A 15,979-nucleotide genomic window follows, 5' to 3' on the forward strand; every position below is an offset into this window, starting at 1 on the left:
GCACATTACAAGACATATTACAAAATATTAAAGGTAGTATTATAGACATCAAAGAAAATACCAGGTGAGTGATGAGGAAAGGTACCGGTTCACGCTTTGAGATGCGATAGTATTAGTGATTCTGAACAAAAAACTTCATATGGACATATGCACTATTGTGAATGGTTTCTGAGATAGAACACGTTTAATATAACTTTTGTACATTTTTCTTTAATAACTCAAAAACCACACATTCCAACAAAAATGTGTCTCATTACACAATTACCATAAAATTAAATTTTCTACAAAAAAGGCTATATTTATTTTTTGTCTAGGACTAACAGTTTACACAGACAGATTGTGGGAATATTGAAAATCTCATGTGACGTGCATGCGCTGTAGCTTAGGTACTTTTTGTAGGCCAGTCTGTCGTAGTTTTCCGACTTTATAGACAAAAAGCATCCTGTATCAAAATATTCATCTCAACTTCCTCTATATCACTGTGGAATGTTGTAAAGAATAACAATGAATAATGCAGAAAATATATAGAAATGTACATTAAAAGTATTCTATCTCAGAAACCATTCAGAATAGGGCATATGTCCACATCAAGTTTTTAGTTCAGAATCAGCAATGCTATCTCCTAACTCACCGGAAAAAGATAATCACATCAGGTAACAAAATACAGATAATTTGGGATACAGTGAAGGAGGGGACTGGTAGAACCAGACATGAAGAGGGGAAAATACCATTAAGAGTAAATGATACATTGGTAACAGAGTATTGCAAAACTTTTTAGCAAACATTTCAAACTGTTACTTGAAAGATGAGTTTGTCATGTGCAGTAGATGTTGCCTTGGAGTACCACAGACCAGAGAGTACACGTAACTTCACTAACTTGGATATGAATCTCGCTACCCAGGCAGAAGTAATGTCCATCATGTTGTTGTTGTTGTTGTTGTGGTCTTCAGTCCTGAGACTGGTTTGATGCAGCTCTCCATGCTAATCAATCCTGTGCAAGCTCCTTCATGTCCCAGTACCTACTGCAACCTACATCCTTCTGAATCTGCCTAGTGTATTATCTCTTGGTCTCCCTCTATGATTTTTACCCTCCACGCTGCCCTCCAATGCTAAATTTGTGATCCCTTGACACCTCAGGACATGTCCTACCAACCGATCCCTTCTTCTCGTCAATTTGGGCCACAAACTTCTCTTCTTCCCAATTCTATTCAATACCTCCTCATTCGTTACGTGATCTACCCACCTAATCTTCAACATTCTTCTGTAGCACCACATTTCAAAAGCTTCTATTCTCTTCTTGTCCAAACTATTTATTGTCCATGTTTCACTTTCATACATGGCTACACTCCATACAAATACTTTCAGAAATGTCTTCCTGACACTTAAATCTATACTTGATGTTAACAAATTTCTCTTCTTCAGAAACGCTTTCCTTGCCATGGCCAGTCTACATTTTATATCCTCACTACTTTGACCATCATCAGTTATTTTGCTCCCCAAATAGCAAAACTCCTTTACTACTTTAAGTGTCTCATTTCCTAATCTAATACCCTCAACATCACCTGACTTAATTCGACTACATTCCATTATCCTAGTTTTGCTTTTGTTGATGTTCATCTTATATCCTCCTTTCAAGACACCATCCATTCCGTTCAACTGCTCTTCCAAATCTTTTGCTGTCTCTGACAGAATTACAATGTCATCTGCGAACCTCAAAGTTTTTATTTCTTCTCCATAGATTTTAATACCTACGCCAAATTTTTCTTTTGTTTCCTTTACTGCTTGTTCAATATGCGGAATGAATAACATTGGAGAGAGGCTACAACCATGTCTCACTCCCTTCCCAACCACAGCTTCCCTTTCATGTCCCTCGACTCTTATAAATGCCATCTGGTTTCTGTACAAATTGTAAATAGCCTTTCGCTCCCTGTATTTTACCCCTGCCACCTTTAGAATTTGAAAGAGGGTATTCCAGTCAACATTGTCAAAAGCTTTCTCTAAGTTTACAAATGCTAGAAACGTAGGTTTGCCTTTCCTTAATCTTTCTTCTAAGATAAGTCGTAGGGTCAGTATTTCATCACGTGTTCCAGTATTTATACGGAATCCAAACTGATCTTCCCAGAGGTCAGTTTCTACCAGTTTTTCCATTCGTCTGTAAATAATTAGCGTTAGTATTTTGCAGCTGTGGCTTATTAAACTGATAGTTCGGTAATGTTCACATCTGTCAACACCAGCTTTTTTTGGGATTGGAATTATTATATTATTCTTGAAGTCGGAGGGTATTTCGCCTGTCTCATACATCTTGCTCACCAGATGGTAGAGTTTTGTCAGGACTGGCTCTCCCAAGGCCGTCAGTAATTCTAATGGAATGTTGTCTACTCCCGGGGCCTTGTTTCGACTCAGGTCTTTCAGTGCTCTGTAAAACTCTTCACGCACTATTGTATCTCCCATTTCATCTTCATCTACATCCTCTTCCATTTCCATAATATTGTCCTCAAGTTCATTGCCCTTGTATAGACCCTCTATATACTCCTTCCACCGTTCTGCTTTCCTCTTTTTGCTTAGAACTGGGTTTCCATCTGAACGCTTGATATTCATACAAGTGGCTCTCTTTTCTCCAAAGGTCTCTTTAATTTTCCTGTAGGCAGTATCTATCTTACCCCTAGTGAGATAAGCCTCTACATCCTTACATTTGTCCTCTAGCTACACCTGCTTAGCCATTTTGCACTTCCTGTCGATCTCATTTTTGAGACGTTTGTATTCCTTTTTGCCTGCTTCGTTTACTGCATTTTTATATTTTCTCCTTTCATCAATTACATTCACTATTTCTTCTGTTATCCAAGGATTTCTACCAGCCCTCGTCTTTTTACCTACTTGAACCTCTGTGGCCTTCACTACTTCATCCCTCAGAGCTACCCATTCGTCTTCTACTGTATTTCTTTTCCCCATTTCTGTTAATTGTTCCCTTATGCTGTCCCTGAAACACTGTACAACCTCTGGTTTAGTCAGTTTATCCAGGTCCCATCTTCTTAAATTCCCACCTTTTAAAATTGATAAATCTAGTCGTTATGATAAAATATCAATGAAGTTAATTAAAGAGTGTGCTATCTGAGTTTAGTAACGTATTAAGCTGTCTTTGTAACTAGTCATTTATTAGTGGATCTTTTCTTGAATTGTTTAAATACACTGAAGTTAAGCCTTTTTGCAAGAAAGGATACAAAGAAATACCACACACTTTCCATCCAGTGTCACTTTTGCCAGCTTTCTTAAAAATTTTAGAAATGGTAATATACAGTCACCTTGTTTAGAATGTGACAACAAATAATATAGTGTCCAAGCCTCGGTTTGGATTTCTACTAAAGTGCTGTGCTATTGAGAACACTATCTACATATAGAGCAATGATGTACTTAATTCATCAGACAATAAATTATGGGCTACTGGTATATTTTGTGATCTGAAGGCACTTGACAGTGTAAATCAAAGTATCCTTTGAAGTAAATTATAATATTATGGTTAATAGGAAATGCTGCAAAATGGTTAAATTCTTGTATCTCTGACAGGAAACAAAGGGTGTCATTAGGAAAGAGGCACAAATTAGACAACATCCAACTGGGAACTCATTACATTTGTCATCCTAGAAGGTTCCGTCTTACAGCCCTTGTTTTTTCTTGTATATATTCATGACCTTTCATCAGAACATTGCCAGATGCCAAATTTGTTTTGTTTGCAGGCAATACAAATAGTGCAATAATTAGCAAACCAAATATAGTCTTGGAAAGATCAGTGAGTGAAAGTATCAAAGGCATTGATAAATGGTTCCTAGGCAATTCTTTGTCAGTAAAATTTGAAAAATCACACGACATGCATTTCAGAATTTGTAAGAGCCTCAGATATGGCAGCAAACAGATAGAAGAAGTCCCGGGCAGCTGAAACATTGCACTTGAAGTTTGCGTATTAAGTTGGCAGCGTAACAGAGTAACAAGTGAAGAACGATAGGTGCTAGGCGTTCAGCGTGGGGCGCCAGCCAATCACAGCGCAGTGAGCACTGCTGTTACTCACGTGCTGTGACGTCGAAGTTCCCGCGTTGCCGGCTTTGTTTAGTGAATGTGTATCCAACGTGAGCTGTATGTTGTTTACCGCGTGTTTTCGTTATACTGTGTGCTATATCGTTGTGACTTTTGTTCCGTTGTTAGTCAGCAGGACCAGGAGAAAAACTACGTAAGCATTCATGGACAGCCATCAATTCCTGCCGACAGTGTGGTGGAACGTACGTCGAAAACTCTTGGTATTAGTGCAAGAACGGTAGTAAGTAAGGGAGTATTACTACAAAACTTGGAAGATACTGAAGTGAGCCGTAATGCTTCCGAGCTGTCTGGATCAAATAATACATTTTTATCAACCCCGGGAAAGAAGAAAAAGCGGCCTAGTCCTATCACAGGTTTAGATTCTTTCCAGGCTGATGCAGTTCGTAGGCATGTTTATGCTTACTACAGCAGAAAAGAGTATTCGACTGTAGCCAAGTTATTAATCTCTTTAAAAGAAAGTGAACTTTTCAGGGGTGGTAAAACGTCACTAAAAAATTGTGCTAAAAATATGGGTTTCTGTTACAAAACGCTAGATGGACGCAAAGTACTGTTAGAGAGGGCACATATTGTTACCGCTCGTAGCATTTTCTTGCACAAAATTGTGGGCAGAGACATTCATTCCATAATTTGGCTAGACGAAACGTGGGTTAATGCCGGGGAAGCCGTCAGTAAATGTTGGACGGATAACACACCCATCAGTAGCGGCCATCAACCGACGGGAAGAGGAGCTAGATTAATTGTGGTCCATGCAGGCTCCTCCAGTGGTTTTGTCCCTGAAGCACTTTTAGTTTTTAGATCAAAAAAGACTGGTGATTACCATGAAGATATGGATCACACACGATTTGTTGAGTGGTTCAGGAACCTTTTAAAACAATTTCCTGTCCCTACAACAATGGTAATGGGCAATGCTCCATATCATTCGGTGATACAGAACAAAGCCCCAACTACAAATGATTGGAAAGAAGTTATGGTGCAGTGGTTACAGGCTCGAAATATTGTAGCAGATATGAGTATGACAAAGGTTCTGTTATATTCTCTTGTTAAAGAAAATAAGCGTACGACACCTACATACGTAGTAGACAAAATTGCCAAGGAGCAGGGTCATACTGTAATAAGGCTGCCACCATATCACTGCCATTTCAACCCTATTGAGTTAGTATGGAGTGACGTAAAAATGTATTTAAGGAACAAGAAGAAGTCCTTTACAATAACAGAGGTGGAACAGCTGTTGCGTGAAGCTCTTGTGACTGTGGATGCAGCCTCATGGAGAAAAAAAGTAGAGCACATCGAGAAGCTTATACGAGCAGCACAGACAATTGAAGGCATTATCAGTGGCCATTAACAATTAATGATTTGTCTTGCATGACGACGAAGACGACGGTTTTAGCGATGAATCGGACAACAGGGACGATGGCGAGCTGGATGGAATTGCGCCATTATCGCTGTAAATTGGTGAGTGAAAAATTACAAATTTTGGTTATTTATAATCTCGGTTATTATTTATTTTGTAAACTACGTACATTATTGATTTTAAAGTACCAGTCGTCAGATGCTTGTTTTTTGTATTTCTTTGCTCCGTTATCGAAAGGGTGCGCATTGTTATGCTTTTACATGCATTATTATACGGTTGTTTACTTCCTGTCATTGTAGTACAACTATAAACGAGTTTTTATATACATTGTAATTGCTCAATCGCTTGCATTTACGAGACTGGACGGAAAACTGTATCGTCTGCTGTGTGTATAGAGGCTGCTGTTGCAACATCGGTATTACAGTATAGCCAACCTACCTAGACAAAAAGCGAACTGTCAAGTGCAATGTTTCGCCGGCGGGGGTTATAGACTATGTTAAATTCTTGGGATTATAGCTTGATAATAAATTCAAACTGGGAGGAGCACCACACAGAACTGCTGAAGCACCTAAAACAATCTCTATTAGTAGTGTGAACTTTGTCAGACATAGAGGATACATACTCTGCTTACTTTCATTCCATAATGTTGTATTCTAATGCTTTCCTGACTACCAGAGACTGTGTGGTACTGGATGCAAGACTCAGACATCGCTCGTGGGTGATTTACGTATTGTGTGCAGCCGATCTTCATCTCAGGGCAGACGGCTGCATCTTCACAATGCTTCTTCTCCAAAGATTTTGTGCTGGTTAGGGAAGTGATGCTGAACTACTTCTCTACTTTTGAAATGATTTCTTACTCTCTGAATATTTTCATATCAACTTCGTTGCATTTTCTTCATCTTAATAAAACAGCTACACAAGTTTCACATGCGCTTTCAAGTCTCACAAATCAACCCCACATGGAAAACTTTAGTACTTAACATATATCACTGCAGTCTCTTTTGGTTTTAATAACCCTTGCCAAAACAGTTCTTACTCCTAGTAAGTCAAACAACAGAGAATATTAGTCTCTAAATAAAACATTTTCATTTGTCTCGATAACAATCCTCATGACACCACACACCATGGAACATTATCCAGATACTCTTTGACGTTTTGATATAACTTCTAGGGTGCTGCTTGTAACCACTTGTCAGGGCCACTTGTCTGACATACCTCCTGGCTCCTCGTACAGCTATCTTTCCTGCACACATACACGTGTGTGGCGCAGTAAAAGAGTCTTTCACCCTTGTCATTGAAATATCGGGTGTTCGAGACAGTGGAGAGCCAAGTGTTTCTAGTATTTACCGTGAAATCCTCGAAGCACTACAATATGGGATTATCTTTTGGGGTAACCCATCAAGCCAAGTTAAAGTTTTCGTGGTACATAAACTTGTAATAAGAATTATTTGTGGCATTGTGACGAAGCAAGCTGTGATACTTTTACTTCCTCTCTCGTTTTGCCATCTGCCTCCTTAGAATTCATTTTTTATCTTTTAACTAATTACCATTAACATACATGAATATAATCAGCATTTTCAAAAAAGAGAAAGAAATGCTGGCTCTCAGTTTTAAAGAACATAATACCAGATCTAATTTTGTGCTTAGTTTTATGTATGTTGATTTTCTAACTCATTTTGGCTATTCCTAGTTAGTGTATTTTGTTATTCGGTGAAATCAGTAGCTGTTTCATAACTTAAATTCTATTGTTGACATATGAACAAATATAAATTCTGTAATATTTGTAAACATTTGGAAGATGAAATGCTAATATTCTTAAAGTATCTATTTGGCTCTAGTCGGAAACATGGTAGCAGTTCTTAATTAATCCCCAAGTAATTTACAGTTTTGTCAAAAGTATTGTTTGCATTACTATATATGTTAATTTCGTAATTTACTCAGATAATTCGGCCTAACTCTTGTTGTAGAAGAAATCGTCAAAGAGACAGAATTTTTCAATGTATTCAGTTAATTTCTGTAAATTAAACATCAACAAATGTGAAGTTTCAGTAGCTATGATTGTGAGGATATATAAGGGCCTAATTTTTGCACATGCTTGGAAGTAATGAATAGGCCCAACAAGTGTGCAATTAATCATTATAAATGCCTTCTGATTTTAGCACAGTTACGCGCAGTCTGGCAGCACCCTCTGCAGTATCAAGTCCATGCAAGTCTTCATCACATTATGGGTCAGCCAGCTCCCAACACCAGTCTGGGCAGCAATCACTATGGAATCCACATAGGCAGAACTAAAGTCATTAATTTTCAACAAATACAGTTTCTTGGAAAAAAATAGTATACTGTTATGACTCAGTCACAATTAACATTCAAAAATGATAGACGGAAGGCCTCTGTTCAACAGCTCAAAGTCTCTTGTTTGGTTGAGGTTTCCAGAATTTAATATTTACAAAGTCCTACTGTTGCACATGAAAGCCAAGTTCCACTAGAGTGTACTTTCAATACGTGCACAATGATATAACTCCTTGAAGAAAAGAATACAGTCAGTGTTCTACCAAAGTTTCTGACAATGGAGACTCAGCCATCAGTGGAGCTGCAGAGGCCTTGTGGTGTCTGTCGAGGAGATAGCTGGTTGGCAGCGGGCAGCAGCATCGTAATGGAGAGGATGTCCGTCTGTACCTATAGTGCATGGTAGTGCACAGGCCTATAAATTGTTGTGTTGCAGGATATCACAGGAACTATTTTAGGTCATGTGTGTCATGGATGCAAATAGTTCCCCACCCAGTCAGTGACTCTTGGTGGCACTGCTTGGACTGCCTAGTGAAACTGCTACAATTCTGTTTTCTGGTGCAGAGTGGTTGCATGGCATGTAGGCAACCCATCACATTGTGCCAGATTGGTTGCTGGTTGTACAGACCGAATACAGCAACAAGTCAATCTCCACCAGACCAGTTCTCTTGGTGCTAAATGCACACCTATGGGCACAATGATTCATCCCCAGGCTCCCCTGTAGGTGCTGAACTCCTGTCCTGGAGGGCGGTGGTTCACAACGAGGGCAGTAATACTGTCATCCAGCAGCACCAGTGCGTGCTTCTAACATGGTAGTGGTGGATGCCTATGAGAATTCAGTGGATGTTTGTGTATTGGCACTGCTCATTCAGGGTGACACAGTGCCAAGTTAGGCTTGCCTTGCTGGTTGGGATGAACAGTGTTAGCAAACATTAAGCAGCCATCTTACCTCCACAACCTTCCAACATCAACGGCATTGCCAGCAGACCACACACTTGCGTAGGACATATCTGGTGGTGTAGCAGCACTTGAACATTGTAACTTAGGACTAAATAAAATACGTTATATCTTGCAGCTGTGTTTTCTACCCCAGTCTGGCATCACCATTTCCACAACCAACCACTCCAGTACCTCTACACCAGCTGGACACAGTCACTGCATGTTTATATAGAGTAGTGTCCGAAGCATTTTGGTATCAGCATGGCTTCACAAACACAGCACAAAATTTTGTGTAACTGTGGGGTGATTAAGCAGACTATTGGTTTTTGTGGTTGGTATGTGTTGATGGCATAGAGTCAATGTGAGTGAGTCACAGAGACTTGACAGTCAGGTTTGTGCAGCGAGGGAAACTGGTTGATCTTTCACAACTTTGTGTTAATACAAAGGAACATTATTCATGACCTGTGAGAAGGCACTGTAATTCATCAGGGCATTCTGATCTAGTACAGAGTCAGTATCAGTAGTTTGTGAACTGTCATCAGTATGGGCGTATGGCTGGTCAGTGCAGTGTGAATGTGGATAATGATAAAACAAGATTTAAGTGTGTGTTGTGTCATACGGCCTGTTTTGAGTGCATTTTGTGTTCTTTGGTGTGTATCGGAGATTAAGGATCTGCAATGACAGAGTCTCAAATGCATGTGTTCCTTGGAGTATATTGGAGATTAAGGATTTGTAATGACAGAGACTCAAATGCAGGAAGCCACTAGTTGGGAGGCAGTTCAAGCATTGGTTACTGAAATGGTGCAGTTGAGAGCAGTTAATACAGTTTTGCATAATAGCTTGCAGCTACAGATTAAGAGTTGGAATCAGCTGAGTAACCTACTCCTTTATTACATCCAGCCCCAGTCATTGTGATCGTGCACTTTTCTGGAAAGTCAACTGATGATGTAATGTGGTTTTTAATGACCTGCAACTAGTAGCTAGTATGGGGTGGGTGGGTGGGGGTTGTTACAGGTGAAAGATTTATGGTTGGTAGATAAGCAAAGGCATATGTCAGATGTACAGGAGGGACTAAGAGGTGTCAGATATTTGATGAATGAAAAAGGCCTGCTACAAAAGCACAAGAACGAAAATAGTGCAAGATTTTTTTTTTTTTTTGGGCAGGCAGTTGGGTAGTCTGTCAATGAAGCATAATGTGCTGACATATGAGCAGGGAGGGTGGCGAGACAAATAGCGTCATACTCCATGAAATGGAATAAAGGGCACTGGGCATATTTTAAGGGAGTCTGTTGCATGGTAGGTCTAGATGGGTGAGAACAGGTACTCTGTGGTCAGATTAACCAGGGAATTTCAAGAAATTAATGTAATAACTGGAATGCAGAATAAGAGAGAGTTCTCCACTAATGTGAGGTGCTGTAAATATGGTGGGGCTGAACATGTGCACAGACAATTTTGCCAACCTCTTTGTGATAGATGTGGTGTGGTTGGACACCATGACTGCAGAAATGGTAAGGGGAAACAGGGATGAATAAGCAGGCGTTAAATGCAAAAGGGAGCCACGGGTCCACCATACAGGGTTCCTGATACGTTTCAATGCAACTAACATGATGCTTGCAGAGGCAGAATGTAGTTTAGTCAGAATAGTGAAGGGTAGAAAGCACAGGTTATTACTGGGCGCATGGGTGCATGTGTCGGCAATAAGTATAGAACTCATGGATCAGAGACGATTAAACACTCCACGCTATAACTTACATGGAGTTGGAGATAGTGATGTGGAGTCTTTGGGTTCAGTACTCAGTTCTAACTCAACACCTGCGGAATTACAATGATATGACGGAGGAGCCATCACCAGGCTCCATGGTAGCAGCCAAATTCCTACCTTGGAGGGCAGTGATCTGCAGCTAGGGCAGTACTGCCACCATCCATCTGCACCAGGGCAAGCTTCGAACATGTTCTTATCACTGGCATTGCTTGCTCAGGGCAACATGGTGATAATTGAGTTATGCACTGCTGAAAGTAGTAAACAGTGTTGGAAAAGCTGGATGTTGACATCAAGTAGCTGTCCTGCCACTGTGACTTTCCAATATCAAATGCATTGCCAGCATACCACAGACCTGTAGAGGGCAAATACAAGGGCATTGCGGCACATCAGTATTGTAGCTCAATACTAAATAAAATATGTTACATCTTGCAGTGGAGTTGTCCTAGCCATTCCAGGCCAACACCACTGCCTCCATAATCTGCCAGTCCATCACCTCTACACCATAGCAGCCTTATTCATTCCATTCCATGTTGCTATAATAGGGAAGGATGGACTATGAGAAGCTGAGAAGTTTTTGTGCAATGTCTTTCATAAAATAATGGTTCTTTAGATAATAGATAGACAGTATAGATCATAGGATGAGTTGTACAGGAACTGATTGTGTCAATAAGAAAATGATGACTAGAGTTCTAAGGATATCTGTTGTGGATGAATGCAACCCTACTAAGGAAGCAGATGTTTAAATGTACTGGTCAACAAGCCTAATACCTTTGAAAAATGGTGCTAGGGAGGAAGAAAGGACCTTGGGACCTTTGGACTGAAGGAGGAAGACATTGCTAACAAAGTACTAATCACTGAACAACTACTTCAATGGCTTCCACAATAAGCAAAAGCAGAACGGTGTCTGGAAACAGGGAAGAAAGCTGACAGTTAGAGAAAGAATGTAATGCTTTTAGACTGTAAAATACGCTTCCAGAAATATCTTATAGTTACTTGCTATGGCCTCTAATGTCCTAAACGAGGTGAAAATAAGAATATATCTGAATCCTTCCAGTGTCTCCAGGTTTCTTCCTCATATACAGTTTTATTTCGTGATTCTTAAAGTAAGTGTTTCGCTAGGCTCATGGTCCATAGGTAACTGCAGACTCTGTGAGTGATGTGGATCAAGTAAATTTTACAGTGCATATCATAAGCAGAAAATGTCAACATGCTGACCATTTACGCAATTTCTTAGGGTTTTTATTAGTATCTCGTGTTAGTTAATCAAGTGGATATATCTCAGTAAGAAGTCTTTAGTTTAATTGCATCCTATCAGTATTAACCAAGGCTTTAGAATGTATAGTTCATGAATGGCATTACTAATTACTTAACATCAAATAATCTTTTAGATGAATACCAGTCCAGTTTCCAGCAAAATTGCTGCACAACAACTGCACTTACAAAACTGACAGATGAACTGAAATAAGCTATGGACAAATAATGGGCAACTATTATCAAACAGTGGAAACTCCAGGCAGGAATATCAACAATGTATGAAAAGACAGATTGCTACTCACCATAAAGAAGACATGTCAAGTTGTAGACAGACACAATTAAAAGACACACATATAGCTTTCAGCCACAGCCTCTGTCAGTAAAACACACACACACAAACAAGCACATTCTCTCTCTCTCTCTCTCTCTCTCTCTCTCTCTCTCTCTCTCTCTCTCTCTCTCACACACACACACACACACACACACACACACAGCCACCAGCTCAGCATCTTAGGTTGGAATCCAAAATCTCGTGAGATGCAAGCAGCAGTCTGGAGAGGATGAGGAAGTGGAAGGGATAGTAGAGTACGGGCGGGGAGAGAGACAAATGCTGTCTGGTGCAGTGTGCAGTGACTAGACTGCCAACAGATGCAGTGTCAGGAGGTTTTGTGACAGGGAAGTGGGGAAAAAAGGAGCGGGAAAAGACAGGCAGATGCATTAGCAGAGGGTTGCAAATAAACAGCATGGGAGATGAGAATGAGGAGGAGATGATAGGGCAGAGGGGGTGGAAACTGTTGTGTGGAGGGTGTGGGGACAGTATGTTACTATAAGTTGAGGCCAGGATAATTACGAAAGCAGAGAATATATTGTAAGGATAACTCCCATCTGCGCAGTTCAGAAAAGCTGATGGCAGAGGGAAGGATCCGGATGACTTGGATAGTGAAGCAGCCATTGAAATAAAGTGTGTTACGTTCAGCTGCATCCTGTGCCACAGGATTGTCTACTTTGCTCTTGGCCACTGTTTGGTGGTGGCAATTCATCCTGGTGGACAGCTGATTAGTAGTCATACCAATATAAAAAGCTGTGCAGTGATTGCAGCAGAGCTGGGAAATGACATGGCTGCTTTAACAGGTGGCCCGGCCCTTGATGGGATAGGATAAACTCTGACAGGGCTGGAATAGGAAGTGCTGGGTGGGTGGATTGGGCAGGTTTTGCACCTGGGTTATGATCCCTATGGCAAAGGGTTGGGATTGGGAGTGAGGTAGGAATGGCCTAGGATGCTTTGGAGATTGGATGGGCGATGGAGGTGTGGGTAGTATCTCAGGTAGGATGACCCTCATTTCAGGACACAATGATAGGCGATCGAAGCCCTTTGGCTCATTAGCCCTCAGTTCAGAGAATCTCTTCCACCATTAATCCTAAACAGCACAGACATAACATTTTCTTCTTCTGCAAAGAACTTGGAAATAATTCTGGCCCATCACTTAGACTGAACTGAACACACAACTGCAATCTGTGAGAAGGTGTCAGCATCACTTCACCCACTACAGAGATATAGAAAAAATTATTTCCTTTCAAGCTCAAGAAAAGCTCTTAGAAATACTAATACTCCCCATACTTCACTATGGTGATGCTATTCTCTAAGGACTTTTGTATGAAAGCTCACACAGGCTGAAATTGGTGATGAGTATTTGTGTATAATATAGTTATGATTTATGCTTTTTTGGCCATATCGCACCAACCTATGAACAGTTATGACTACATGCTGATAAGTGTAGAGACTATTATACACTATGTTTGCTCTATTATCTTCTCAATAATTATGCTCCCTCTTATTTGTCTTCAATTGTTGCTTTACTATCTGAGCACCACAACAGAAATATTCAATTCCAACAAAGTAAAATTCTCTCTACACCATCAAATAATGCTGCCATACTTTCTAAGTCATTTTCTGTATCAAGAACTTGGCTTTGGAACAATCTACCTCAAATGTAAGACAAATTAAATTTCTTCCAAACTTTAAAAGACAGCTACTGGTCCACTTTCTATCATGGTAGCCATCTCTCCCACATCCTGTGCAACTCACTTTCATCAATTCCCCTTCCTCACAACTGTTTCCTAGCCCTTGTCAGCAGAGTTCTCTATTTATATTACGTTCTTACCCAGCAGCCACTGTCACTGTCATTTCAATCTTCTCTTCTTTTATCCATTCCACTCATGACTGTACTATACACAGCTTCCAATGTGCTAAGCTTATCTATGTCATTCTAAATGCCCTTTATTATTGTTGTTATTATTTTTATTGGGATTTTTTTTAAATCTTTGGTGTATGTTGTTCCTGGTTAAATGTAAGAGAGGGCCTTAAGGATCTAATCTGGTCAGACTAAATAAGCAATAAAAATAATAAGTAAATGAATGGTAGCTTTGATTACCTAAGTTACAAAATTATAATAAACATTTCTCAATGAAATGTGAATTGCTCAAGATAAACTTTTTTAAGCTTTTACTCAAATTTACCTTTCATATTTGTCAAGCATATTATATTATGGATTTGCAATCTGAAGATAATGAAAGCCAATTGATGTTACTATTTCTCCTGAACTGTAAGGTCAAGAAAATTTGTGAACTATCATTACTGAAATATTTTTTACAAGTACTTTGTGCTCTATAATAAACAAAACATTCATTATAGTAACAATAATTTAACCACTTCACAGCATTAGCTATCACATGCTTACAAATGAGTATTGTGTTCCTCATTATGTATTACAATAACACAAAAGAGCTCCATGAATAAAGTATTTTTTTCAGTACTACAATGTTTTAATATCTTAGGATCTTGAAGCGATACTGAACAATTCCAAAGAAGGAGTAATATTCTTTAGTTTGGGGTCAAATATACAACCATCAGATATGCCGAAGGACAAGTTTCTTGCTTTTATGACAGCATTCTCAAAGCTAAACCAGACAGTACTCTGGAAATGGGACCAAGATACAATGCCTGGAAAACCAAGAAATGTTCATCTTGGGAAATGGTTTCCTCAGAATGACATTTTAGGTAATGTGGTAGTTTTAATTTTTTTAAAAAAAAATATTGTGTCTGTGCCTGGCTTTATAGATGCACCATAGATGTTATATTAATTGACAGAGAATGCATTTTTTAAGTGAAAATGTAATGTAACAATATTTCTATCATAATGTGGTGTTATTTTTTATTTTTGACAGGGCATAAGAATGTCAAATTGTTCATAACACATGGAGGCTTACTAAGCCTTCAGGAAGCTGTCTACCACGCAGTTCCTGTTTTGGGAGTACCAATTTTTTCAGATCAAAGAGTAAATGTCAATCAGGCAGAAGGCAAAGGATATGCAGTAAAGCTGTTTTTCTCCGATGTAACAGAGGAGTTCTTATTACAGGCAATTAATGAAGTTTTGAGTAATCCAAGGTATGTTTATTTATTGATTCAGAACAGCTAATAGCACACTCTGGGCTTACTTCTATATAAAAAAAGCCTTTCTCAAGTAATAACTAGGTGTGGTGCTTATGCTCTGGTATTCTATGGAAGAAATTATGACTATGCCTGCTTCAGTAGACTGTGTAACAACAACTCAGAAAGATTTTAAATAAACTGGAAAATTATATGTGATCCTAAAAAGCATATGATTTTAAGCTATAATTTTAATAATTAGAATTTCTTTTATCTAATGTTGAAGACAAAATATACTTAGAGTATGCATACATTTCTGAAGTGGTATAGAAAGGGTAACATCCATAAAATGAACAACAAAAAAGATGGAAAAGTATTGTATAAAAATCAAACTTAGCATAAAATGGCAACACTTATTCTGTAAGGGTAGGTTACTGAGTTCATACTTGACTATTAAAGTGAAGATCATTGAATAATTGCCTTTGTGCTAGCTGTGAGATTGAATAAAGGAAAGATATACCACTTTCAATATGATGCTCAAACCAGAAATACATACATATATCTAAAAACCTCCCCCCATGAACCATGGACCTTGCCGTTGGTGGGGAGGCTTGCGTGCCTCAACGATACAGATAGCCGTACCGTAGGTGCAACCACAACGGAGGGGTATCTGTTGAGAGGCCAGACAAACATGTGGTTACTGAAGAGGGGCATCAGCCTTATCAGTAGTTCCAACAGTCTGGATGATTGACTGATTTGGCCTTGTAACACTAACCAAAACGGCCTTGCTGTGCTGGTACTGCGAACGGCTGAAAGCAAGGGGAAACTACAACCGTAATTTTTCCTGAGGGCATGCAGCTTTGCTGTATGGTTA

General features: G+C 39.4%; 2 protein-coding genes across 4 annotated transcripts in view; both read left to right on the forward strand.

Annotated features, from left to right (window-relative positions):
- The window catches only part of LOC126279485 (UDP-glycosyltransferase UGT5-like), an 81,027-nt gene that overhangs the window by 40,351 nt on the left and 24,697 nt on the right, over window positions 1–15,979 (forward strand). For all 3 annotated transcript variants that reach the window (XM_049979683.1, XM_049979681.1, XM_049979682.1), the window contains exons 4-5: window positions 14,514–14,736; window positions 14,904–15,123. In XM_049979683.1, coding sequence (XP_049835640.1) covers window positions 14,514–14,736; window positions 14,904–15,123 — 443 coding nt within the window. The remainder of the gene's footprint in view (window positions 1–14,513; window positions 14,737–14,903; window positions 15,124–15,979) is intronic.
- LOC126279521 (uncharacterized) lies at window positions 4,097–12,080 on the forward strand. Its single transcript, XM_049979685.1, has 2 exons — window positions 4,097–5,538; window positions 7,597–12,080. The coding sequence occupies exon 1, from the start codon at window positions 4,106–4,108 to the stop codon at window positions 5,426–5,428; it is 1,323 nt and encodes a 440-aa protein (XP_049835642.1). The 5' UTR covers window positions 4,097–4,105; the 3' UTR covers window positions 5,429–5,538; window positions 7,597–12,080.

This window comes from Schistocerca gregaria, chromosome 1 (assembly GCF_023897955.1).
Source record: "Schistocerca gregaria isolate iqSchGreg1 chromosome 1, iqSchGreg1.2, whole genome shotgun sequence".
NCBI classification, from domain to species: Eukaryota; Metazoa; Arthropoda; class Insecta; order Orthoptera; family Acrididae; genus Schistocerca; species Schistocerca gregaria.